Below are 26,567 nucleotides of genomic sequence, written 5' to 3' on the forward strand. Positions count from 1 at the left end.
ATATTATCCCCATCCTTTGAACCGCTTGTGGCTGTAGGTGCTCTGTCTGGGCACCTCTCTGCTCTCTGCTTGTTTTGTGTCTGTTGTTTAATGTACGTGAGTACTTGTGGCTTTCTCTTTTTTTTCTAGATGGATCTTCGAGTGCTTTGGACAAATTTTTAATTGTATTATCCTACATTTTGAAATTATCGTCTCTCTCACATCAATTTTTTTTTTTCTTTCGGTATGCGGGCCTCTCACTGTTGTAGCCTCTCCCGTTACGGAACACAGGCTCCGGACGCACAGGCTCAGCGGCCATGGCTCACGGGCCCAGCCGCTCCGCGGCATGTGGGATCCTCCCGGACCGGGGCACGAACCCGTGTCCCCTGCATCGGCAGGCGGACTCTCAACAACTGCGCCACCAGGGAAGCCCTCTCACATCAATTTTTCATAACCTTTACATGTGTATTTCCAAATTAAGACCTCGAGTCATTTTATTTTTGTTGCAACTCACATTTATTTGATAGAATCAATGTCAAGAATATGAGAATTGTTGAGGAAGCCTGGAGTTCAGGGCAGGTCCATTTTGAGATTGTACAGGCATTTATTTCCATGAGTTGTGAAGCTGGAAGTACACATGCAAACAAAGTATTTATTTTAAGTAACACGTACAAGTTTCTTCTTTTGGGCTCAAAACGAAGCCATAGAAAAACTGTTCGGACTCTCAGGATACTTCTAGAAAAACCAGGATTATTTGCAGTTTGACTAATTGCCAAGACTTCTCTGTCCACATTTTAGAAAAGGCTTGCTGTTTATTTATAGAGAACCTGAGAATGAACGCTTGAATTCCACTGAGAGCACTTAGGTTATTTCCTCTGTGTGCCTAAGGGTGAATTTTTGCTTCTTTCAGCTACCGCCTGTGTGATCCTTCCGAGAAGCCCATTTACCAGTCATCCCCACTTTTTGGGATCTATTATTCGGTGGAAAAAATTGGAAGCCTGAAAGTTGGTGACCCCGTGTACCAGATGGTACAGTGACAGATCCACTAGGTAAAGGGCAATCTTTGCTTCTGGAATGCAGTGCCTTGACGCCATGACCACATTTTCTTGTGTTGAGATGTTTTTACATTTTGCTGCTTTAATTCTTGGGAGAAAGAGCAGTTTGAGTTCTGATCGTTGGAGCTGGAAAATGCCCCTTATTTTTATTCCCCGCAGCAATCAGCATTCTTGCAGCCTCCTCCACCTCCCTTACACATCCAGTTATAAAATGTGGATGCAGGAGCTCCAGCAGAAAGACAGGTTTGGGTCCCAGTTCATTAGGGAACATCATGAAGGAATAAGAAAGTGAAGGTGAGCGGCTCTGGAGAGTTCTGTATTTATTTTTTGTGTCTGTGATAGAAAAGTGAAGGGGAAATGTATAAACTATTCAAAGTCAACTTGGAGGAAATATGTTAAATCAAATGCTTGTTATCAAATGTATTTTCTTTATTTTTTATTTTTCGCGGTACGTGGGCCTCTCACTGTTGTGGCCTCTCCCGTTGCGGAGCACAGGCTCCGGACGCGCAGGCTCAGCGGCCATGGCTCACGGGCCCAGCCGCTCCGCGGCATATGGGATCTTCCCGGACCGGGGCACGAACCCGCGTCCCCTGCATCGGCAGGGGGACTCCCAACCACTGCGCCACCAGGGAAGCCCACATCAAATGTATTTTTAAAATATGGTTTATAGTGTGAAAAAAATCGGTGCAACAAGGTGCCTGGATTCTGAATCTTGAGGAAGAAAATAGTATTCTCACATTGAGTTCATTGGGCCAAATAAGATTCAGACTCCTGGCTGGAGCATAATGCCTGCCCCCCAAATTATAGGAACGGGAAAGTCAGTCAGAAGACTTCAAATTGAAGATTATAAGTAACTCTTCTCCTAAAATCTATAACCCCGATCTTAAAGTCCCTTCACCTCCAAAACTCTTGACCATTCTTCTCTTTAATTCTGACCTGGCTTTCACACCTTCTTGCCTGACCATCCTTCAGGACAATGTGGCACAGTGGTTTAGACAGTCTAGATCGATCCTTAGGCAGACTTGGGTTTATAATCGTAGCAGTTCCCTTTCCTAACTCTGTTGAGTTATTTAATCCCTCTATCCCTCTAAGCCTCAGTACTCTTACCTGCACAGTGGGAGTAAAAATAGTACTCACCAAAACAACCAATACAAGTTATTTTGAGGGTTAATTCATATGAAGTTGTAGCATTGCATGGAAAGTGGTCCATAAATATTAGCTACGATCTTTATTGTCATCATTGCAACAAGTACTCCACGTAGGGACCAGTCTCAGGTGCCGTAGTGAATAGAAAGATGAGACAGGCTGGGCAAAAAAGAAAGAAACTTCTCCTGGCTATGGTCAGGCATGTACATAACCATATTACATCTTTCATACTACATCATACATACATGTTACACATTACATATTTCATCAGTCTGAGGATGCCTATTTTCCCCACATTTTAAAACCTCTGAAATCAGAAAGCTTCTTATAACATTTCAGGGTGTCTTCTAGAAAAACCTTGGTGTGCACAGAATAATATATCTTAGGGTTGATGTATCTTGGATTTGATGAAATACAGTAAATGCTAGAGAAAAAAATTGTGAAAGTCTCAAGTGCCTACCATTTCTAAGAGCATCTGGGGAAAATGGACCCAAGCCTGAGTCATCTAGCTTGAGTGGAACTGATCCTGTGTCCCTGCTGGCCAGGCCGCCATTCACAGGACCAGGACGGGTACCTGAGCCAATATCTTTCACATGTTGTGTGCATTTGAAGGACCCATTGGCCTCTGAAGTACCTTAACAGTGAGGGGTCCTCCGTATTGCTCAGTCTCAGACCTCCTCAAAATCAGATCCTGTTGTGTTGCAGTGGACGGAGGTGAGTCCCTCTGTGTCCCACCCATGTTTCGCTCACATTCAGCTATTTCCAATCATCTTAGCTCCCAGAGCCCTTGTGTTAGAAAGCCTAAGATAATGTATTATCTTTTGTAGTCCTTCTAGGGTCTCTGTGAGATAGATGTGATAATCAGCATTTTCCGGGGCAAGAAACAAAGGCTCAGATAGGTCAGTGACCAAGAGGAGGCTTGAAGCCTGTTACAGGTTCTTGAAAGTTAGTTTGCCGGTAAAGGTCGCTGTGGAAAATGTGTAAGTCCAAATCATGATCAAAACGGTGCGTTTGGAAGATCGTCCTGAGAGCCATGTGTGGAATGGACAGGAGGCAGGTGAGCAGGGAGGGGAAAGGCCAGGCAGGGGTGACAGCATGTGATTTAAATGGGGTGGAGGTCACGGGCGTGGAGAGGCAGTGTGGCGTGTCCAGATGCTCAGCGTGACGTGGGTGCTGTTTGCCTTTGGTCCTAAGTTCCTTTTCAGCTTTTTTAAAATCACTTTTCAGCTTTTTTTTATCACCACTCGCCTGCCAAACCCTGAGCGCTTCCCGATGGCTCTCTCCTGCTTCTCTGCTCTGAACATTCTTCTACTCCACGAGTGCCCTGAGGGCCAGCCCTTCAGAGTCCCATCAGGGGAACATGGTCATCCCTGCTGTCCACCCCCCAGGGCACCGAGAGGTTTCCTCTCTGGTGGGCATTTCTGTTGGGCTTTAGAAATAACAGCGTTGCTCCCCTACTTTGATTGTGAGCCTACTGTAGTTTCTGATTCCGGAGGGTCTCCTTTACCCAACAGGTTGGTTAAAGCCATTAAGAAAAATAGCTGTTAATACTTGCACCAGGGTTACTTGAGTTGTTTTTTTAAATCAATTTAAAATATAATTATACAAAAGTTTATCTGTTCCATTATAAATGCAATTCATGTTCATCACAGCAAATTTAGAAGACACCAGAAATGTAGAAGAAAAAACCACCCCTTGTTACCATTTGTAAATTTTATTTTGGTTTGTTTTTTGTCTGTTTAAGGTAGCCATGATCTATATTATATCATGATCTGTATGATTATATATCATATATAATGCAGATATATATTATATATAATTTATATATATACAAATATGTATCTGTCGACTGAAGAAAAATACACAACGTAAAAGTTGTGAGTTAAGTCTTATTGGGGGATTTTACTGAGGATATAGCCTGGGAGACAGCCTCTGAGCTAGCTCTGAGGAACTGCTCTGAAGAGATAATGGAGAAGCCAGGATATATATGAGTGTTTTGCTGGGGAAAAAAAAAATGTAGTCGAACTTCAAAAGATGACTGCTAATCACAAAGAGTAGACATCTCAAGTTAATGATTTTAGTGCTTTTCTGCCTATGGGAAGGTGCAAGAGTCTGGGCTCATTGAAATTATTCCTTAGTTATGCACCTTAATGATCCAGGGCCAGTATTCAAAGCACGGAATGCTTTCTGTTTTTCTCCATCCTGAATTCTCCTCAGGGCACACCTTCCTTGGGCTTCTGCAGTTGCTGATGGCTTGATCCTCGTAGAACCAGAATGGTGGGCAACATTTTTTGTTTACTGGAAGGGCAGGCAACATTCCCTGCCCACATATCATATGATATATGTACGCACACATGTATGTATATCTATGAACTACGAGCTTATGAATATGTATCTATGAATTACAAACTAGGTATCATAAGCACTTTCATAGTCCTCCAACCTATTAAAACGTCATTTAAAAAAATTTATTTATTTATTTGGCTGCGTTGGGTCTTCATTGCTGCGCGTGGGCTTTCTCTAGTTGCGGCGAGAGGGGGCTACTCTTCTTTGTGGTGCGCGGGCTTCTCACTGTGGTGGCTTCCCTTGTTGCGGAGCACGGGCTCTAGGTGTGCGGGCTTCAGTAGTTGCAGCACGTGGGCTCGGTAGTTTTGGCTTGCGGGCTCTAGAGCGCAGGCTAAGTAGTTACGGTGCACGGGCTTAGTTGCTCTGCGACATGTGGGATCTTCCCGGACCAGGGCTCGAACCCGTGTCCCCTGCATTGACAGGCAGATTCTCAACCACTGCGCCACCAGGGAAGTCCTAAAATGTCATTTTTGATGGCTTCATAACATTACGTGGCACCGTTTAAACACCATTTTACAGTATTTGACACTCGAACTATATCCAATTTTCTTATCAATAATATTCATTTTAAAATTGTTTTTCTATAAGTTAGGTTTCTAAAGGTGGAATTATTGCCTCGTGGGGTGTAGGCATATTTTTTAGTATCTTGACCAATTGCTTTCCAAAGGGTTCTTCTCATCTGCACCCCAACCTGTCATATGAGAGAGAGATCCCTGGCTCTGGCCTTTGCCGAGGTAATTTGGTACAGGACATAGTTTATATTTTGCACATTTTAACCTCATAAGTGACTGGTTTGTGCATGTTTGAACTATTTATGACTGGTAAGAGAAACAGCCAGATAAGTAGGGATTCTTACAATTTTTTCAGGTTTCAGCATCCCGGAGGCACTGATCAGGATTTTAATGAACACAGCAGCACCACCTGGGCAAATTCTTATTACCCATCCTGTGACCATCTTCATCGTAGAAATGAATCTCTTTTTGGAGTTAACGGATGCTCTGAGTTAATGCAAGGAAAGTATGAGAGGTGATTTGGGAGTAATAACATATGTAGATTTTAGATAATGAAGACTTTTAAAATAAATAAAATTGCCGATAAAATTAATGTTATGGTAGCTACGGCACTTCTGCAATCCCTGACATTAATATTGTTGAATAAAGAAAGTCTAAAGGACAAAATAATGCCATTTGCAGCAACATGGATGCAAATAGAGATCATCATACGAAGTGAAATAAGTCAGAAAGAGATAAATACCATATGATATCACTTATATGTGGAATCTAAAATACGGCACAAATGAACCTATCTATAAAACAGAAGCAGACTCATAGACATAGAGAACAGACTTATGGTTGCCAAGGGGGAGCAGGGAGGGAGAGGGATGGACTGGGAGTTTGGGGTTGGTAGATACAAACTGTTACATTTAGAATGGATAAACAAGGTCTTAACGTATAGCATAAGGAATTGTATTCAATATCCTGTGATGAACCATAATGGAAAATAATATAAAAAAATGTAAAAAAACGTTTAAAGAATCAGCTAAAAAGCTACACAATGTTTTTGAATGTTTATATTTTATTACCTATCATTCTGTGTTTTAGGAGACATGGGAAACATCAGGTTTCCTGATATGCCTTTACATGTTAACGTACAAATTCCTATTAATGACATGTTAACACACAGATTCTTATTGGTTGGTTTTTACATCGCTATTGAGTCCTGTTGACTTTTTGCTTGTGTGGTTTTGACCCCACCATTATGGAATCGGGTTTTATTTGAGAATGGAAATTATTCTGTAGACTTTGCTTCTATGTTTGATTATGCCTCTATTAAGCCAGGTAAAAGTAACTGTAACTGACAGATACACCAAGTATGAATTCTAAGTACGATAAAGAAGAGAATGGGATTGGAAGAGAATGGAATTTTGAGAGTAGGAGGATGGAATCATGAAACTATTCTATTAGATGCCAGTGATTTTTGAACTATTTTGGTATGACTAGAGCAAGAATTCTCACTGATGTAATACGAGAATGAATGAACTCACAATTTTGTGGTTTCTTTCATATTAATAAATGTGATTCTCAATTGTACTTTTTCTTTGGTTATTTCTGAGTCTGCTTCCAGGGCTTTTCTCATTTTGTATTAAAGCTTCAGTCACTGTCATTCGTTGTTCTTTACCCTTTCTGATAGACTAGCAGAGGTGCAGTCGGACTCCACAGATGTTACCTCCTGTCATTGGTGGGGTAGGGCCATCATAAGCTACACAGATAGCCCGTCTGAGGTGTGATGGCCAGTGACTGCCCGGGGACCGCCTGGTGCCCTGTGAAGAGCAGCTGTTCCTTCCTTCTCCACTCTCCTTCGCTGGGTTCTGGGCCTGAAATTCACCTCCACTCCCAGTACCCTGTGAGGTAAAAGTGTTCACTTAGCTATATCCCTGGGTGAAGTTTGGAAATGATGAAATTGAAAAATCATGCTCACTTTAAAGTCAACCGTTAAAGTAGAGAAGCAACTTTTTTCCTGTTAAATTTCCGAAGAGAAATTAGGGAGGGAAGTAAACAGAAGTAAACAAAATTTAGTGCCCCTGAGCTGCCCTTTCTGTGGAGCACGTGGAGCTCAAGTCCTGGCTGTTCTGTGCTGCGTTGCTGTTCACTCTGTGCCCCCAACCCACCGCCCCGCCACTGCTTCCCCTCTGCCCGCCCCCACCATGGTGCACATCACCACCAGTCAACCTTTCTTCTGGGGAAGCTAGATTCATGCAAGCCCCTTCTTCCTCCAGCTCATTCCTGGAAGAGGCCAGATCACTGAAGAGCCCTAACGACTGAAGCAGCACTGAGCTCTGTACTCTGAACTCAGTTCCTGGATTTCACAGGAGTGGGCAGGGAGGGCGTACCTGGGGCGGGAGGAGAAAAGGTAGGACAGATATACTCTGTTTAGGCCTAAATATTTATGGTGGGGAACAATGTCCAAGGACAGATCTTTGCTCAGTACTGAAAGGCCCTGAGGTGTGTTGCCATCTGGGGAAAGAGGATTTACTGTCCTTTGGAAATTGACCCTTCTGTGATGTGAGACACCCTCTATCTGCATGGATGATTTTGATGAGGTCTTGTACCATCCTGGCCCGTGTGCTGAGCTGAGCCTGAGAGCAGCTCTCTCCTTGGCCAAACCTTACTCAAACACCTCTGAGCCCTCTTCTCGACTGGGCTTCCACCTTGTCTATCGCCTTGTCAGACCTGCCTAGCTCAGTTTTAACAAGAATCCTGCTAAGCCCAGTTTTCGAGAGAATCCCTACCTTTGATGTCTCCACTTAGTAATTTTTCAGCCACTCCCTCCCTCCCTGTGCTCCTTGGCTATAGATCCCCAGATGTCTTTGCTGTATTCAGAGTTGAGCCCTATTGTAATGACCTCTGTTAAAATCGTTTTCTTTTTCTAATTGACATATAACATTGTATTAGTTTAAGGGGCACAATGTAGTGATTTGATATGTATACATATAAACGAAATGATATTTGTATATATAAATGAAATGATATGTGTGTGTATTCATGAAGTCAGAATAAGTTTAGTGAACATCCATCACCTCATATAGTTACAATAGTTTTTCTTGTGATGAGAACTTTTAAGATCTAATATCTTAGCAATTTTTAAATATACAATACAGTATTGATATGTATAATCACCATGCTGTACATTACATCCCCAGGACTTATTTTTCTTATAACTGGAAGTTTGTACTTATTGACCACCTTCACCCATTTTGCACATCCCACCCCTATGTCTGGTAACCACCAATCTGTTCTCCGTATCTATGAGCTTGGTTTTTTAGATTCCAATTATAAGTGAAATCATACTGTATTTGTCTTTCTCTGTCTGACATATTTCACTTAGTATAATGCATTCGAAGTCCGTCCAGATTGTCACAAATGGCAGGATTTCCTTTTTTTTATGCTTGAATAATATCCCATTGTGTATATATATACCACAACTTCTTTCTCCATTCGTCAGTCTATGGACACTTAGGTTGTTTACATGTCTTAGTGATTGTAAATAATGCTGCAGTGAACCTGGGGGTGTAGGTGTCTTTTCACGATAGTGATTTTGTTTCTTTCGGATGTATACCCAGAAGTGGAATTGCTGGGTCATTTGGTAGTTCTATTTAAAAAAGTTTTAGGAACTTCCATATCTTTTCTGAAGTGGCTGCACCAATTTATGTTCTCACCAACAGTGTGCAAGGGTTCCCTTTCCTTCACTTTCTCCCCAAAACTTATCTCTTGCTTTTACAAGCATAGCCTCTTTAACAGGTGTAAGTGATATCTCATTGTGGTTTGATTTGCATTTCCCTGATGATTAGTGATGTTGAGCATCTTTTCATGTACCTGTTGGCCATCTGTATGTCTTCTTTGAAAAAATGTCTATTTAGTTCCTCTGCCCATTTAAAAAATTGGCTTTTTTCTTTTTGCTGTTGAGTTGTATGTGTTCTTTATATATCTTGAATATTAACCCCTCATCAGATATATGATTTGAAAATATTTTCCCTCATTATATGGGTTGCCTTTTCATTTTGTTAATGGTTTCCTTTGCTGCACAGAAGCTTTTTAGTTTGATGTAATCCCACTTATGTATTTTGAAAGAGAAGTTTCAGTTTCATACTTTTCCTAACACAATTTATTGAAAAGACTATCCTATCCATTCCGCATTGTTTATACTTGGCTCCTTTGTTGAAATTAATTGACCAGATATGTGTAAGTTTATTTCTGGGCTCTCAGTTGAGCAATTCCATTGATCTATGTGTCTGTTTTTATGCCATCTCTATACTATATTAATTACTATAGCTTTGTAATATAGTTTGAAATCAGGAAGTGTGATGTGTCCAGGTTTGTTCTTCTTTCTCAAGATTGCTTTGGTTCTTCGGGGTCTATTGTGGCTCCATGCAAATTTTAGGATTGTTTTTTCTATTTCTGTGAAAAATGCCATTGGAATTTTGTTAGGAATTCCATTGAATCTGCAGATTGCTTTAGGTAGTGTGGTTATTTTAACAATATTAATTCTTCCGATCCATGAGCACAGACCATCTTTCCATTTATTTGTGTCTTCTTCAAAGTGTTTTAGTTTTCAAAGTACAAATCTTTCACCTCTTTGGTTAAATTAACTTCTAGGTATTTTACTCTTTTTGGTAAGTTATAAATAGGATTGTTTTCTTCATTTCTCTGATAGTTCATTGTTAGTGTATAGATATGCAACTGATTTTTGTATATTGAGTTCGTGACCTGCAACTTAACTGAATTCATTTATTAATTATAACAGTTTTGTTTTTTTTTCTGTGTGGAATCTTTAGGGTTTTCTAAGGCAGCTGGACACTGGGAAGGCCACATGGTGCCCGCCCGCTCCTATCTCCAGGAAAGGGATCTGCCCGCTGCCTGATTTCTAATTTCAAAATTATGTTTTCCCCTGCAAACATTTTTTGTTTATTTTAGGTTAAATAAACGACCCACTGATAAATGGAATATTTATAAAAGGTATGGAATATTTATAAATGGCATATTTCCTGCCATATCAATAAACAAAGGATGTCACAGTCATCAACGATTGCAACTCTCCAACGTGAACCTGTGAGCCCTGAGGAAACTCAGGGCTGAAGAGGATCCCTGCCATCTAGCAGCCATCAGACTGCAGTCACTCCCTGCCGTGAGCCCTAGGGAACTCAGGATGTAAAAATACAGGATCCTGGCCCAGATAGCTGAGGTGCATATCAAAGGAATGATTTCAGTGAGCCTGGTCTCCTGCATCTGCCCATACATAGAAAAGGGGTAAATTCCTTAACTTGAGATAACCGGTTTTCTTTAATTAACAATAGTCTTATGACATTCCACACTACCTGCCCTTTGTTGCCAAACAGCTATGTATCCTTGGCTGCCCCCTCGCCTCCTCTGAGCAGTTTCCAGAGTTATCTGAACCTCTGTCTCCCGGGCTGCAGTCCTCATTTTGCTCCAAATAAAACTTAACTTGCAACTTTCACCTTGTGCATTTTTTTAAGTCAATGCCACAAATACGTAAATAAGTAAACTGGTCACTTGTAGCGATCCCGGGGGAGGGCACGTCGCCGAGTGGCCAGCAGGCGGCGGAAGTGGAGGCGGCGGTGGGCAGTAGACCGCGTAGCAGCCGAGACACCACCTCCCGCCCGCAGCGCCCCAAGGGCCAACCTCAGGAGCAGGACACGGTACTCCGGCAGGAAAGAGACTCAGGAACCGCCTTCCCCTTGGGCTCCCGGTTAAGGGCGGCACCTCCGCCAGCAGCCCTCGGCGGCGGCCGCGCTCCTGCCTGGCTTGCTTGGCGTCTCGTGTGGGCCCCGCTGGAGTCCCCGGCGCGCCCGCGATCGCTGGGTCATGGGCGCCGCCGGCTCTTCCGCGCTGGCCCGCCTGGGCCTCCCCGCGCCGCAGCCCCGGCCCCGCTGGCTCGGGGTCGCCGCGCTGGGACTGGCCGCGGTGGCGCTGGGGGCCGTGGCCTGGCGCCGCGCGCGGCCCAGGCGGCGCCGGCAGCTGCAGCAGGTGGGCACCGTGGCAGAGCTCTGGATCTACCCCGTCAAGTCCTGCAAGGGGGTGTCGGTGAAGGCGGCGGAGTGCACGGCCCTGGGGCTGCGCAGCGGTCACCTGCGGGACAGGTAGGGCTGAGCCCGGGAGCGGGGGAGGCCTGCGGAGTCCTTCCCTTACAAAGAAAGTGGGAGCTGGCTGGGGTCGGGGGAGCGGCAAGGAAGAAGAGGAAAGGGGGCCGTCACCTCCCAACCGCAGACCCAGGGTCCCGATCTGCCTTCCTGCGATGGCTTGCGCCCCAGAGGAGGTCCCCAGGTGTCAGCAGGTGCGCAAGCAAACTGACTCAACTCCGTCTAGCGGAAGGGGCGAGCTTCACAGGATTGGTCCCTGCCACTTTACTTTTACTGTCTCTTGAGAACTTGGGGAAAGTTGGAGCCACGGATGCAAACCCTCTAAGAGCTCACCAAGGTGGAGCACATAATCGTAATAACGATTAAAGTTTCAGATTCTTGCAGCTTAAAAAGTGCTATTACATACTTTATTTTCCCTAATTCTCTCATGCACCCTTTTATGGATCAAGAAACTGAGGTTCAGAGCCACACAGCAGTGGCATCGGGACTCTTGTTTTCTTTAGCACACTGGTGCTTTGTAAATAGGGTTTTAATTCATGCCCTACCTGGGTAGTCTCGACCTGTGTGAATTCCCGGGGTTCTGCGAAGATCTCAAAGGCCCAGAGCAAGCAGCTTTGTCCTATTCTGGGTCTGGCCTCGGCCTCAGTGTAAGGCTGCACTTCAGACTCCCTCCCAGACCAGCCCTCAGTTTCTGTAGGTAATACACAGGACTGATGAGGGTTGTAACTTTTCCCCCTTCCAGTTCCCCAGACAGAGGGCAATTCGTGACACGGTGGAATGGTGAGCTGTTTTTGTCATCATACTATCAAAACGTGTGATGGAGAGAAGCGAACAAAAGCTTGCAGTCCTAGGTGGTAATTGACTCAATGTGACAAGTGCCAGGGAGCACAGAGGAAGGAACAAGAGAAACTGGGGTGGTCAGGAAGGACTTCATAGCTGGAACTGAAAATGTGGTATATACACACTTTGGAATATTATTCACCCACAAAAAGAAGTTCTAATACATGCTACAGCACAGACAAATCTTGAAAATGTTAAGTGGAATAAGCCAGACACAAAAGGACAAACATTATATAGTTCCAATTACATGAAATACCTAGAACAGGCAAATTCATAGAGATAGAAAGCAGATTAGAGGTTGCCAGGGGCTGGGGAGAGAGGGGAATGGAATGGATAATTATTGCTTCATGGGTTCAGAGTTTCTGTTTGTGATGACGAAAATGTTTTGGAAACACATAGTGGTGATGGTTGCAAAACACTATGAAAGTATTTAATGCCACTGAATTGTGCACTTAAAAATGGTTAAAGTCATATTTTTTTCACGTCCATTCTCTGTTGTTGGAAATTTGGGTTGTTTCTACTTTTCGGCATCGTGCAGAAGGTTGCTGTGAATATTGGCGCCCAAGTATCTGTTGGAGTCCCTGCTTTCAGTTCTTCTGGGTGTGTACCTAAGAGTATGCCAAGTATTTTATGTTGTGTATATCTTACCTCACTAAAAAAATTAAAAAGAAAAAGAAAGGCTGACATGTGTGAGGGCACAGGTGGTAAGACTGGCTGGGAGGGTAGCTGGATGATGAAGGGTCTTGCCTGCCTTGCTGAAGAGTTAGAGTTTTATTCTGAAAGCAGGAACCACAGGGCGGCGGTGGTGGCTTGCGGTTTGCAGAAGGGGGTGACATGATCAGATGTGTATTTTAGAAATATCAGACTACCATTATTACTAGGAAGGATTAGCAGAAAGAATATTCATGTGCTAGTACCAAGGATATGGGACATCCTGTATCCAGGATGAAGGGTTGGTCAGAGGGAATTCCTTTGGGAAAGGGCTTACACTAACTTTATTTTTCTAGCATAGCTGAACAACTCAACCACGATGACCCGCCGGAGGTGATGATCTAAAGTATCTGCTATATTTTTTTCTTATGTCTCTGGATTCCCAAAGCACAAGGTCACTCCTATCATTGTAATCATTCCATTCAGTGTGAATGGAAATGACCGACATGTCAGTTTAGCTTCCTCAGTAGCTGAAAGGTCCCCTATACAAACCCATCATTTTTTTTTTACTGGAAACAGTCCTTTCTATTGCTTTTATTTCTCCATTTATCTTTGTTTTGGGAAGTACCTCTAGACCTTGAGTACCGGGCCAAAAAATATTGTCCATATTAACAATAGGCCTTTTGGCAAATTGTAGGAGTCACAGCTCTGAATACTGAAACGTTCATTTTTTTTTTAAGTTGCGGGTGGATTTGGCAAAGTGTAAGTGGCATTGTTTGCTGTTCAGCTGGACTCCACCCTCTGAGAACAATACAGCAACATCTTGTTATTTCCACCAGCAGGAATGCCTCCTTGTGCCAGGCACCATGCCTCCTCGTCTTTCTCCGAGATAGATTCCTATCATCTCCTTAGGGCATGTTTATGAAAGTGACCAGACTTTCTGGCAATTGAGATGGACGTATAATTAGCTTCTTTGATTTCTGTTCCATCAAGGAGCTCAAAATATTCTGCAGATATTTTGTCCGACGCACAAGTGATTATTAAACACTTTGAAATTAACTGACAGATTCAGTCTTGCTGGGCTGATGAGCTGATGTTTAGGAAATCAAAGATGACAGTGCATCACTGAAACTCCCCCAGAGACTGACTGCCTGTCATGGTGGGCCATGCATAACTTGTGTTCTGAAAATGGCAGGTTTTGGCTTGTAATCAACAAGGAGGGGAATATGGTTACTGCTCGACAGGAACCCCGCCTGGTCCTGATTTCCCTGACCTGTGAGGGTGACACCCTGACCCTCAGTGCAGCCTACACGAAGGACCTGCGGCTGCCCATCAAGACACCCACCACAAATGCAGTGCACAAGTGCAGGTAAGGAAAGGATAGCTCTTAATCCTTGCGTGAGCATTTATTCCTGCAGTTTTGGGAAAATGGGAAATGTGGCGGAAATCTGGAGAAACACTGTCAATAATTAACCACTGACTGCAAATGTACCATATGTAGGGTCAAGTCCTCCACATCGTGATGATCTAAAAGAAGGTGGAAAAGGGGAGCAGCTTCAGAAATGTGTGTTGATGTGGGGCAGAGAAACATAAAAGACTTATGTAGAAAACTATGGGATCAAAAGCATATTGACATGTCAGCAAGAGAAAAATAACACCACCAGAGGATAAAGGACAAAAATGGGGTTGGAGTGAGTGGGGAGAGGGTCCTGGAAGAGGTGAGGTTAGATCAGTGTATTACCCTAGGATCATCTCTGTGTTGCCTGGAAAGACTGGGAATCTTCCAAAGCTGAGTTATGGCGGGAGTTGCCAATGGCTCTATGACCCGTGATATTTAGCTCTAATGAAAGGAAGTTCCAAAATAGAAAAAACCTGCTGCAACCAGAAGAGTGTTCTGACCTGCAGATGCCCAGGGTTCCCTGTAATCGTGAGTGTGGAGATTCAGCCAGGAGACTGCTCTGTACAGAGTGTCTTTCCTCAACATCAGAAGGCCCTCAAGGGAGCAATTATTCCAGGAAACTAGCTCTGCTTTTAAGAAATCATGCCTAGAGTTCATTTTTTTAATCGTATTATGAGAAAGTTAAAATAGGGTCTAATTATACTCTTGTTACAGTTTCTGCATTTTGAATGAAAATGCCACGTGAATGCTTAATTAGTCCACAGCCTATCATAGAAAATCACATCACATCAAAAAATGTAGTTACTTGAAAAATGTCTAAAGACCCCCAAAAGTTTGTAAAATGCAGAACTAATATGATTTCTGTAATATCCGAATTTTAAACATAATAATATGTTTTCATTTTAATTTGATGGTTTTTCTGATTATAAAATACATATTCATTGTTGAGAAATTGGAAAATACCAAAAAAGGGAAGAAAACAAAACCCATCAGAGATAACTATGATTCATATTTTGACATATTTTCTTTCTGTCTCTATGGCTAACACTTTAAAAACCAAATTGAAATAGTACCAATCTTGAATGTGGTTTATATACTTAAGGGGACGTTGAGTATTTTTTCAGATTGTTAAAAACGTGGGTGTCCTCGAATGCATTTTAGCACAACCCATGTTTATTTGGATCGTTTTCAGTTTTTTCCAGGTATGAGGAAGAATGTGATGGGTAACTTGGCATAAATCTCTGTTCATATCTCTTATTATTTCCTTAGGGAAAAAAATTTTAGCAGTGGTTTTGCCAGCGATAAGAGTATGGCTCCTGTAGACTTTTGATATATGTTGCTCAATTGCTTTGCAGAATGGTTATACCGGCTATATATTCACCAGCAGTTTATAAGCATATCTGTTTCTTCTCATTCTGACCATTATGTTCTCAAGTATTTTGCCGTTTTTGTGTTAAAAACGGTCATTTCTTATTGATTTAATTTGCATTCATCATTGTCTGAGGCAAACTTTTTAATAGGCCTATTGTAATTTGTATTTCACGTTTCTCCATATTCTGGTTCCTGTTTGTCTGCCGCGGTTATGTTACCAAACGCAAGTCTGTGTGCCCGATGCACAGTGAGGCCAAGCGATACCAAAACGTCGGAGTTTGGAGCAGAAAAAGCTTTACCTGCAGGGCCATGCAAGGAGACGGGTGGCTTATGCCTTAAAAAGCCCTAGACTCTCTGAAAGCTTTCAGCAAAGCCCCTTTAGGAGAGGTGAGGGAGGGCGTGGTTAGTTGTTGCAAACTTCTTGGGGTCACATCCTTTGGTCTTGAGGTCAGGTCACGGTCAGGTCATGATGTTCCTATAAACCTCCACCAAAACAAACGTTAACAAATACCAATCAAAAACGTGAACGGGAGAGACTGAAGCCGGTAGAAGCTTTTACCTTAATGGCAGTGTCCATATACTCCAGTTGCTGAGGCCTCCATGGAGACGGCTGCGACCCTTAGGTCCAAGCCTGGCCCTGACGGTGGGGGGCCGTGGCGAGGGCTCTGGAGCTCTGCAGGACACAGCCCTCAGCCTGTCCCCTGTGCCCTCAGCTCACCCACCCGGAGGCTCTAGGGCTTGGAGGGCTCCGGGGAAAAGGAGCCCTCCGCCTCCCATCACACTCCCTGCCCCAGGACCGCTCAGTGTCAGCCCCCATCCCCGAGGCCGGGCGCTAACAGCTGCACGCCCGCTCTGTCCCTATTTCACGAGTGTGGCACCTGCAGGCCTCACTGCCAGGAGCACCAGGGCCTCAGGCCTTCCACGGCCCGCCTGCTGGCTCCTGGGGAAGGAGTGGCAGTGACGGGACGTAGCGTCAGGCTGACCGCGGGCTGCTACTCAAACCTGCTGGCCCGGCCCGCTGAGCATGCCTGGCCCCTATTACAGTTGGATATGTACCCATACTTTCTTGTGGTTAAAATTTTTAAAATTTAATTACTGGTTCACTCGGAATTATGTGGAAACTTTTTTCATGGTCCCATACAGGCTTTTGGTCCATGCCCCAAAGACTACACAAGGTCACGTTTGGAAATTGCAGAATCAGAAAGCTTAGATTAGGGTAAAGATGCCAAGAGCCCTTGGGACTCAGGTTTCCTTTCCCAAACTATTAGAACTAATAACTGAATTCAGCAAGGTTGCAGGATACAATATTAATATACAGAAATCTGTTATGTTTATCAAGTAGATGAGAAACAAGGATTTACTGTAGAGCAGAGGGAATTATATCCAATATCTTATTATATAACTTGGAATATAATCTGCAAAAGTACTGAATCGCTATGCTATATACCCGAAACGAACACAATATTGTAAATCAACTATACTTCAAAAAAAAAGGGGGGGGCGGGGAACAAGGCTTGAAACTGCATCTTCATTTTGGGCTTCCACATGGTTCAGAGGCAGGGCCAGGCTAAAATGACGTCTCCTGATAATGAAGGACTTACAGCGACATCATAGCCTGGTGCAGCCTTTTGGATATGTGTAGGACATGGTAGGGTGTCCAGATCTACAAATGCCTGTTCTTTGCCCCCAACCCCTGCAGAGTGCAGGGCCTGGAGATCGAGGGCAGGGACTGCGGTGAGGCCGCGGCCCATTGGATAACAAACTTCCTGAAGACGCAGCCGTACCGCCTGGTGCACTTTGAACCTCACATGCAACCAAGAAATTCTCACCAGATCGAAGACCCGTTTCGACCCACAGACCAGGTCAGAGGAGCATCCCTTGGCTTTGGCCTTTGGTGTGTCCTATAGAAGACAGGCTTCCTTGGATGGGGGAGAGCAGGGCGGCATGTCTGCTGAGCTCGGCTCTGTCACTTTGCCATTACTTTTGTCACAAGCAATTCCACAAAGTAAGGCTCTTCCACTAGGAGCAGCGTCTGTGTTTCTTGATTTACGGGACCCTTGCATTTTTGCCTGAGAGCAAAAATTCCTATTCACAGAACCTTCCGGTGGCAACGCAGCTTCAAAACTGTTCTAGGTCAGTATCTTTCCCACTCCATTCTGTAATCGCATGTGGAGCCCAACCTCTTTACACTGTGATTGCAAGGGTGTGGCAGCTCACAGTTGGGCCGATGAGTTTGGGTGTGGAGATCCACAGATTTAAAATGACCAGACTGGCCCTTAAAGAAATAAGGCTGTAAGAATTCATCATGAGAGTAAAACATACAATGCTATGTAGCGCCATTGCCACGGCCATGCTGAACGTTGATTTGCAGGTTGTGTGAAAAATAAGTATCTGTGGAATAAGTGAATACTTCTGATCATACCAAATGAGGCCATCAAACCTTAACAAAATAAACGTGTGAGAGTTTGGAGGATGAGAAAGGGACAGCGCTAAGATTCTGAGACCATGTTCTCTTCACTCCATCATGTAATTCCTGGTATCTGCAAGGCTATTTAAAGCTTCTGAATCGCTGTGACTTTTCTGTAAATAGAACTAGAGAAATACTTAGAAAGATTGTGTGGGGAGGTGGGGCGGGGGAGGGGTGGAAGGTTCCAGGAATCAGACCCATGTGACCTCTGAGAAATGCCTCTGTGTGCCTCACGCCATAACAGCTCCTATTTTGTCATCAGATCCCGTACTCAGACGCCAGCCCCTTCCTGATCCTTTCTGAGGCATCGTTGGCAGACCTCAACTCCAGGCTAGAGAAGAAAGTTAAGGCAACTAACTTCCGGCCCAATATCATAATTTCAGGGTGTGGTGTCTATGCAGAGGTAACGCTATACCTTTCTTGCCCCTTTCCTTGGATTTAACTTTTTTTTTTTTAAAGGTATGAGAGTCTCTGATGTTGGATTAAATTATTCAGAAGGATGCATTCTGCATTGGCTCCGTATTATGCAATGATTCAAGTTTGCAATTTCTTGAGCATCTGATCAGTACAGACTTCTGTGTGGAGGATACAAATATAAATGAGGCAGAGATGCTGGCGTCAAGGGGCAGCTCAGGGTCTGAGACTTCTAAGGAGAATTCCAAGCAGGCAGGTTCATTTTGAGCCAAGTGTACTTAGCATAGAATACATGATCTGTGTGGGCCACAGAGCAGGATGTGGAAGGTGGCCTTCCTGTGTAGTCGAGGGCTCCCTTGGGAAGACAGTCATTTACAGCAGGGCTGCTGTGGGTGGATGCTGTCCCCAAGCTGAGACGGCACTGCCCTAAAACTCTTCCAGTGCCACCTTCAACCTGAGATGGCTCAGCCGAGGGCTGCCCCACGGCAAGAACCCAGACTGTACCACAGCCCACAGGAGCTCTGGGCATTCTAGGGGCCGGGCGTGGGGTCAGGACACCTGGATCTGAATCCCCCTGCTTCAATAAGTGGCCGTCTGACCCTGGATAAGTCCTGGAACTTTCTGAGACCTCTGCTTCTTGCGTTTATCAACTGTGAGTAATTTCAGCTGACGCCTCCCCCAAAAGCACCAGGATGTAGAAAGTGCCCAGAGAGGTGGGCAGTGGTTTCATTGCTATAATCAAAGTAAAGAAGCTTGGTGCAGGCCATCGATCCCTCCCTGACTGTGGCCCCCTTTAAGCTTCCTCCCTTCCTGGCTTTGGTCTTTGTATCACGGTTCACATGGAAGACATTTCCTACCCCGCCGTCTGAGATGGGCAGATGAAGATGGGATAAGTTAAGAGGGGACGGCCCAGAGTAGGACCCCAGATTCAGGAGGTTTCTTTGAACTGACTCTTGTCCTAGAAGGCTTTCTCTCTGATTCTGAGTGTTCCCTAATTGGGATTCTTTCATATTTTAAGTTGGATGTTAATACAACGCTTCAGCTGGGCTAGCCTCATTTATTGGAATAATGTTTCACGCATCACACAATGGGTTAGTGCCCCTGTGTACTATGAATAGACCTGTGAATAGACCTGTAGGAAAACCGGTCTAGGAGCTTCTCAGAAGGAGTTCACAGTCCAGGTGATTAGAATGTGAACAGGTAGTTACAGCCAGGTAAGACAGGCCAGGAAGGTGGTGAGCTGAGGGTTATAGGTGACCGGCCACCCCACTTTTTTAACACAGACAGGAGAGGGGGGCGACTGGGCAGTATGGGCTCAGGCTCATAAAGAATGGAAATTTATTTCTCACAGTTCTGGAGGCTGGAAAGTCCAAGATCAAGGCACCTGCAGATTTGTGCACGTGTCTGGTGAGGACTTGCTTCCTGGTTCGTAGACGGCTGTCTTCACTCTGTGACCTCATGTGGTGGAAGGGACAAGGGAGCTGCCTGGAGTCCCGTTTTTTTTTCTTTTAAGATTTTTTTTGATGTGGACCATTTAAAAAGTCTTTATTGAATCTGTTACAATATTGCTTCTGTTTTATGTTTTGGTTTTTTGGCTGCGAGGCATGTGGGATCTTAGCTCCCTGACCAGGGATCGAAACCATACCCCCTGCATTGCAAGGCAAAGTATTAACCACTGGACCACCAGGGAAGTCCCCTGGAGCCCCTTTTATAAGGACACTAATTCCATTCACACGGGTACCACCCCCATGACCTCATCACCTCCCAAAGGCCCCCTTCTCCAAATACCACCACACTGGGGATTAGGTTTCAACATATGAAGGTTGGGAGGACACAAACCCTCAGTCTGTAGCAATCTCTGTCTCTACTCATGCCCTGGTCTGTGTTTTTCAAAACCTTCTCCACACTGAGGACCCCTTGACTAACATCTTTACACCAGAACTCTCCCTCTGCCTTCTCTGTATTTCCACTGGGGTATCTCGTCTCAGATTCAGGATGTCCAACACTGAGGGCTGAATTTCCACTCCCAAGTCTGCTCTGCCCAGCCTTGCACATCTCAGTGTATGGCGGCTCTGCCTTCTAGCTGCTCAGGCCCCAAAGTGGGAACCACTCTGTGTTCTTCTCTTCCTTCACCTCTCACATTCAAATAGTCAACAAATCTCGGTGGCTCTGTCCTCTTGCCATGCTCCTCCACTTCCTCTCTGGGCCAAGTCACCACCGTCTCTCCTGTGGTTTGTTGCAATAGCCTCTCTTCACTGGTCTATCCTTGACTGACCCCCACCACCATACAAGGTCTATTCTCATCACAGCTAAGGTCAAAGTCATCTGTAAATGTAACTCACATCATGTCTTCCTTCTACTCAAAACTCTGTCTGTGTTCTCCATCTCTCTTCAAGTCAAAAATGGGATCCTTATCATTGCTGTCAAGGCCCCGTGTGATGCCACACCCTCCTAGGTCCAGAGCTTTACTTCCTGTCACTCTTCCCTTCTTTGTCTCTCTGCGGCTTCCTTCCCCGGGACCTTTGCTCTTACTGGTGCCTCTGTCTGGCATGTCCTCCCTCAGGTATCTGCATGGTTCACTCCCTTACCTCTTTCACTTCCCTGTTGAGGTCTTCCCTCCCCTTCAGTGAGGCCTTCCCTGATCACCGTGTACCCTGCTTGGCCTGCATGCCCTAGTCCCCCCCGGCACACGTCCCCACCTGATACACCGTGTTTACTGGGGGATTTTGTTGTCTGTTTCCCCTACACATGCTTTCTGAGGACAGAACTTGACCATTGTTGTTCTCCCAGCTCCTAGAAAAACACCCAGCGTGAATTCTTTGCTAAGTGAATGAATGAGCCTAGGTTGGCCAGGTGACGCAGAAGGAAGAAACACCGAGGGAGGGGGCACACGAGCAGGGCTGCGCTGGCACGGAGATAACTGCTGTCTTTTACAGCATCGGTGCTCAGGGAGGGGCGTTGAGAGCCAAGGTCCTTGGTGTCAAGGGGTGTCGCTTTCGGAGGAAGGGTCTGGAAAGGATTTTAGGCAAGGGAGTGGCAAAAACCAACTTGCACTGTGCGCATCTGCCTGCGGCAGGGATCTGGAGACGATTAGGGCAGGTGGTGCCAGGTGCAGTGGGCGAAGCAGACTGGCCAGAGGCTGAGGACCTGCGCGGAGGCTTCTGGGAAGCGAACCCCCTCCTCATTTCAGAACCTGCCTCTCGTGATCGTGGTCCTTCTCTGCATCCCTTCACACCCATCATCTGCTCTCCTCACCCTCACTTCTCAGACCTTCACTTCAGCCCGAGGCTGCCCTTCTCCCCTCCCTCCTTCAGAGACCTTTTCCTGGTCATCATTGCCCTCCCCTTGGACCGATAGGTACTGCTTCTGGAACTTTCCCTCCCTGGCTGCACTGCTCTTGTGCCTTTGCTGTTTCTCCTCCCCCTACTCCTCACTCAGGTAGGGGCTTCCAAAATTTCTGGCCTCGACCCTTCTCTTTCTCTACCTTCCCTCGGTAATGACACCCTCTCCTGCAGCTTCACCATCTGTCACCCTTATGTGGGTCCTTCCCAAGTATCCAACCGTGGACTCCCCCTTGCAGTGCTGGGCTCACGTTTCTGACTGTCTGCTGGGAGTTTTCATATGTTCTGTGGACCTAGCAAACTTGTCCTCATAAGCTCCGCAAACTCCCTCTCTTCACTTCACAGCTTCTATCCTGGCAACCGTATTCCTTCTTTCACCCTGGCTTAGAGCTTGTAAGTCACCCCTGACTCTTTCTTCTCCCATGTTCCCCTCATCCCCAGCCCCATCTGCTCCCTTTCTGTTTGCAGCCTCCAGCTAGATCACCTTTGTTGTCTTGAGTCTGGACCGCTGAGCGGGCCTGGATGTAGTCACAGCTGAGCCTCTCAGCACCAGAGTGATCTCTTCTCCTCTAAAAGTTTGTGACAGTCAGTGTGGCTGCCTTGCTTTAAAGCCTTCAGTGGCTCCCCAGTTCTCAAAAGTCCCAAACTGCCCACTCTACGATTCTGGTCCCTCCATAATCTTGCCACACTTTGCTTTCCCAGCCTTTACTTCCATAAAAGCTCCAAGCTACAGACTGGACTGAGAACTATATAAGGACTGTATTCTCTTATCTCCTGCTCACCCCAAGTCTTGCCTCTCGCCCCACTTAGAAACTCCTGGCCTTCTTTAAAAGCCCAGATGAAAAGCCACCTCCCCTGAGAGATCTGTTCTGATTGCCAGACCTGGAAGAGCTGCTTCTCTTTTCCAAAGCCACCCTGTGCTGTGTCTGTGCCTCACCGTATCCAGCTTCTCCTGTTTCAATTTCTTATCACCTCAAGATAACATGTTCTGGAGGAAGATTTTCATAGGCGCTTCTCTAACGTTTAATACGGTTCTGGGCCCGTAGTGTGCATTCAACATGTAAATAGTTTTCTCCTTTTCCGCCAGTTTACCAAAGAGATACTTTCCTGATGGTGGAATTTTTAACTTATTTACCTGTGACGCAATCCCCAACAGTTTTTATTGCCCATAAAAGGGGTTCTGTAAATATTTCTTTAATTAATAATAAATTAATTTCCTAACCAGAACCTTCATTTCTCTCCTTTCGGATCTTTTGTGTTTTTTTTGTGACCACAGTGCCTCCTGGTGGAGAAATGTACACAGAGCAGGCTGGGTTGCCCAGCTTTTTGGACTGTTGTGAAACATGCAGTGAAGAGACTCATTTTATGATTAAAAAAACAAAAACAAAACCCTGAAATACACATATCAAGAATAATACACACTGTCAGAGTTAAAATTCTGGGCCTGGAACTTTCTCTCTGGCTTGTGATCAACAAAGGACTGGACAGGTTTGTTTTAACTCATGGATTCCTGTCTTTGGCTCTCAGGCACCTTCTCTGTGAGCATAAGAAGGTCAGGACCACAATCAAATGTCCTTCCTTCTTGTTACTGCCTGGAGTCCCCTCACCCTTCTTTTGTGCCTCTCAAAGTCTCCACCCTGGAAGACTCAATTCAGATCCTACCTTTACCTTAAAACCTCCCCTGCCCAGAGCAGCCAGCCAGCCACCGGCTCCACGCTGGTCTGCAAAGTTCAACCAGCACACAGGGTGCTGTCTTGTAAAGTTTTCCTCAATTTTTCTGAAACTTTTAAAAGGAATATTGACCATTCACTTTTCATGTGTGTATGTTCTATCTCCCCTTCTGGATCTGAGGGACACAGTCCATTGATGCGATTTGTCCTGAAAAGTAAGCACCAGTGACCCAGGCCGTAGACAAACGCCCCAGGAGGTTCCTGGGCTGGAGAGCTGTGTGAATGCTCCCGTGGAGATGCAAAGGGAAGTAAAGCTACTGGCCTGCTCTGGATTTGTTCCTATCTGGCCAGGGGAGCTACAAGGTAAACAGACACAATGATTAAGGACATTAATCCACCTCTGGCCAGCATGAAGGGATCTGATACAACCTAGAGTAATCCCCCCTCTCCATACCCTCTCCTCTCTTTCACCCGCTCCCTCCGTCAGCCCCACCCTGGCCTTCCACAGCACCTCCAGTCAAGTGGGGTCAGTCAGGGAGGCTTCCTGAAGGAGATGAGTTTCAATTCCAGCTTTACAAGTGAGAGGAGAGGGAGCATTTCACTTCAGGGGAAAGAACCAACAGATTAAAGGCAGAGGGAGGGAGCAGCGAGGCGTGATGTACAGTTGGCCATCTTCGATGGAAGTGGCTTCATCAGCTGTTGAACCACGTGAAGTCCCTACACGGGTGGGTCAGGGCTGGGGATCCGAAGTGCTCACATGAGTTATGTGCTTTGTCTGCAGGACTCATGGAATGAGCTTCGTATTGGTGACGTGGAACTGAAAAGGGTGATGGCTTGCTCCAGGTGAGGTGCACACACTGCTGCCCAGGAGACGGCGGGGAGGGTGAAGATCGTCTGCTTTGTCCCGTGTATGATGCCCTGTGTGTGTGTCCAGGTGCATTTTAACCACGGTGGACCCGGACACGGGCGTCATGAGCAGGAAGGAGCCTCTGGAGACCCTGAAGAGGTGAGACTAAGTGATTTAACATCTCTGCGAGGAAGCAGGGGAAACACCACGCAGGTGTATTCTTGAAGTGGGAGGGGGTCCTGGTGACTGGATAACTTGGGAAACATTCTTGGGTGCTTTGGTCCCCAGAATGCCTGCTTGGACAACTAATTTTATTTTTCATTTAGAATTCGTGATCCGAACACACCAATTGCAATGCAACAACAAAACATGGTTTAGATGTTTTGGCAAACTTTATTATGGACTGAGTATTTGGTGACATCACAAATTCATTAGGTGTGATAGGGGCTTTCTGGTGCTATAAGAAATGCCTATAGGCTTCCCTGGTGGCGCAGTGGTTGAGAGTCCGCCTGCCGATGTAGGGGACGCGGGTTCGTGCCCCCGTCCGGGAAGATCCCACATGCCGCGGAGCGGCTGGGCCCGTGAGCCATGGCCGCTGAGCCTGCGCGTCCGGCGCCTGTGCTCCGCAACGGGAGAGGCCACAACAGTGAGGCCCCCGTACTGCAAAAAAAAAAAAAAAAAAAAAAAGAAATGCCTATATGTTTTAAGAGAAGCATGTTGAAGTATGTAGGAGTGAAGTGATGTGATATCTGGGGTGTGCTGTCTATTATTTTAGCAAAAGAACATGTGGAAAAATGTGTCAAATCTTGATAAATAGAATCTGGGTGATAATTACGTGGGGATTCATTGCACCGTTTTTTCTACTTTTATGTTTATGTTAAAATTTTCATGATAGCAATTTTTTTTTTTTTTGGCGGTGCCGCATGGCATGAGGGATCTTAGTTCCCCAACCAGGGATCGAACCAGAGGCCCCTGCGGTGGAAGCGCAGAGTCTTAACCACTGGACTGCCAGGGAAGTCCCATAACAAATTTTTAATGAAAGACAATGACAGACAATGAGTTTAAATTGCATGGAATGATATTTAAGATAAGATTCATTTTAAAAAGCTGATTACAAATGAACATATATAGTATTGACTTTTTTGTTTATTTGATTTTCCTTTTTAAAATATATAAATGTGCCTGAGTAGCTAAAAGCCTGGCAGGCTGTAAACTGAAACATTCATGGCTCTTTTGGTAATGAAATTCTGGAGAAAATATATATGCTGGTATGTAGCCTCTAAACTTTCTATAATCAACCTGCAGTACTTTTGCTAAAACAACAATTCATGATTCACACACTTCTGTGCTGTTATCTGCCGAATCTACGGCCAGGATGTTGCTGAAACCCTGAAATGCTCGTCTTCACTGGTCCCTTCCATGTTGAATGCAGGATCACAGGTGGGGCGTCAGGTCTCATCTCTGCAGCCCCTGAGACCCTCGGCTTTGACCCTGACATGCGTCCTCGGGTATCACTTGCAGGGGGGGAGGGGGAAGGCGGGGAGGATGGTGGTCCCTGCTTTAGGCAAAACCCTGGAAGACTTGAGGAAAGAATGCAGTGGAAGTTTGGTCATCTGACATCAAAGCCCTCATGAAAGAGCGCATTAAGGGCTGGCTATGCTTGGGCTTGTGTGACCCAACTTGTTCCCCTGGAATGGGGGTCTCTTTCGTTCCATCTCTCATCAAGCTCATGGCCCTCTTTGAACCAACAATCTAGTCTCCACCCCTCTCTGCTGATCCTGCTGTCCCAGAAGCTACTAATCTGGCCCCTCCCTGGCAGGCTGAAGCCTGGGACAAGGGGCTCTGTCCCAAACAGCACGTTGCCTCCAAGCATGAAGCCGGCACCTGTGGTCCATGGAGACCAGTGTCGTGCACAAGGCCAGGCTACAGCGAGGTAAATAGCTGGCCTTCCAGGGGCCAGGCCACGTGGCAGAGAGAGGGAGGTCAGGAACAGTCTCAAACAAGGTGGGTTGGAAGGAGGTTGGGAGGGGAGGTACAGAGAGGAATTCTTGATGTGAAGGACAAATGGCTGCTTTTTGTCTGAGTCCCCACCATGGGTTGTAGATTTGTGGGAATATTCAAAGAAGGGGCTACAGACCAGCTTAAGGCAAATCCCATCCTTTTGAGGGATGTTGTGTATCTCTCAACACCCAAAACAATATTAATTTTCTGTAAAAAGTTAATACGATGGAACACTTAAGATTTGTACATTTCACTCCGTGTAAATTTTATCCCCTCCCCACAAAGTTAAGAAATTTTAACCCTAGGAAATGATTTCCCAGCTGAACTGTTTAGAGGTGAAATTTACTGAAGTCTGCAACTTACTTGGAAATGGAAAAAAAAATTG

At 45.4% G+C, this 26,567-nt stretch overlaps 2 protein-coding genes across 5 annotated transcripts in view; both read left to right on the plus strand.

The window, feature by feature from the left end:
- MTARC2 (mitochondrial amidoxime reducing component 2) overlaps positions 1-5,782 on the plus strand; it is a 34,345-nt gene extending 28,563 nt beyond the window's left edge. The window contains exons 7-8 of one of the 2 annotated variants that reach the window (XM_027122229.1): positions 890-1,028; positions 5,394-5,782. In XM_027122229.1, the coding sequence (XP_026978030.1) occupies positions 890-1,016 (127 nt within the window). In that variant the 3' untranslated portion in view covers positions 1,017-1,028; positions 5,394-5,782. Of the gene's footprint in view, positions 1-889; positions 1,029-1,193; positions 1,541-5,393 lie in introns of those variants that run through there. The other variant, XM_027122230.1, reaches the window with a different exon arrangement.
- A 4,900-nt stretch (positions 5,783-10,682) lies between these two features.
- MTARC1 (mitochondrial amidoxime-reducing component 1) overlaps positions 10,683-26,567 on the plus strand; it is a 24,493-nt gene continuing 8,608 nt past the window's right edge. For all 3 annotated transcript variants that reach the window (XM_027122232.1, XM_027122231.1, XM_027122233.1), the window contains exons 1-6: positions 10,683-11,181; positions 13,868-14,041; positions 17,142-17,304; positions 18,172-18,312; positions 24,116-24,177; positions 24,269-24,340. In XM_027122232.1, coding sequence (XP_026978033.1) covers positions 10,907-11,181; positions 13,868-14,041; positions 17,142-17,304; positions 18,172-18,312; positions 24,116-24,177; positions 24,269-24,340 — 887 coding nt within the window. In that variant the 5' untranslated portion in view covers positions 10,683-10,906. The remainder of the gene's footprint in view (positions 11,182-13,867; positions 14,042-17,141; positions 17,305-18,171; positions 18,313-24,115; positions 24,178-24,268; positions 24,341-26,567) is intronic.

The sequence above is a fragment of the Aethalodelphis obliquidens genome, unplaced genomic scaffold, assembly GCF_003676395.1.
Source record: "Aethalodelphis obliquidens isolate GAN/ISIS:26980383/991018 unplaced genomic scaffold, ASM367639v1 scaffold24, whole genome shotgun sequence".
In the NCBI taxonomy this organism is placed as follows: Eukaryota; Metazoa; Chordata; class Mammalia; order Artiodactyla; family Delphinidae; genus Aethalodelphis; species Aethalodelphis obliquidens.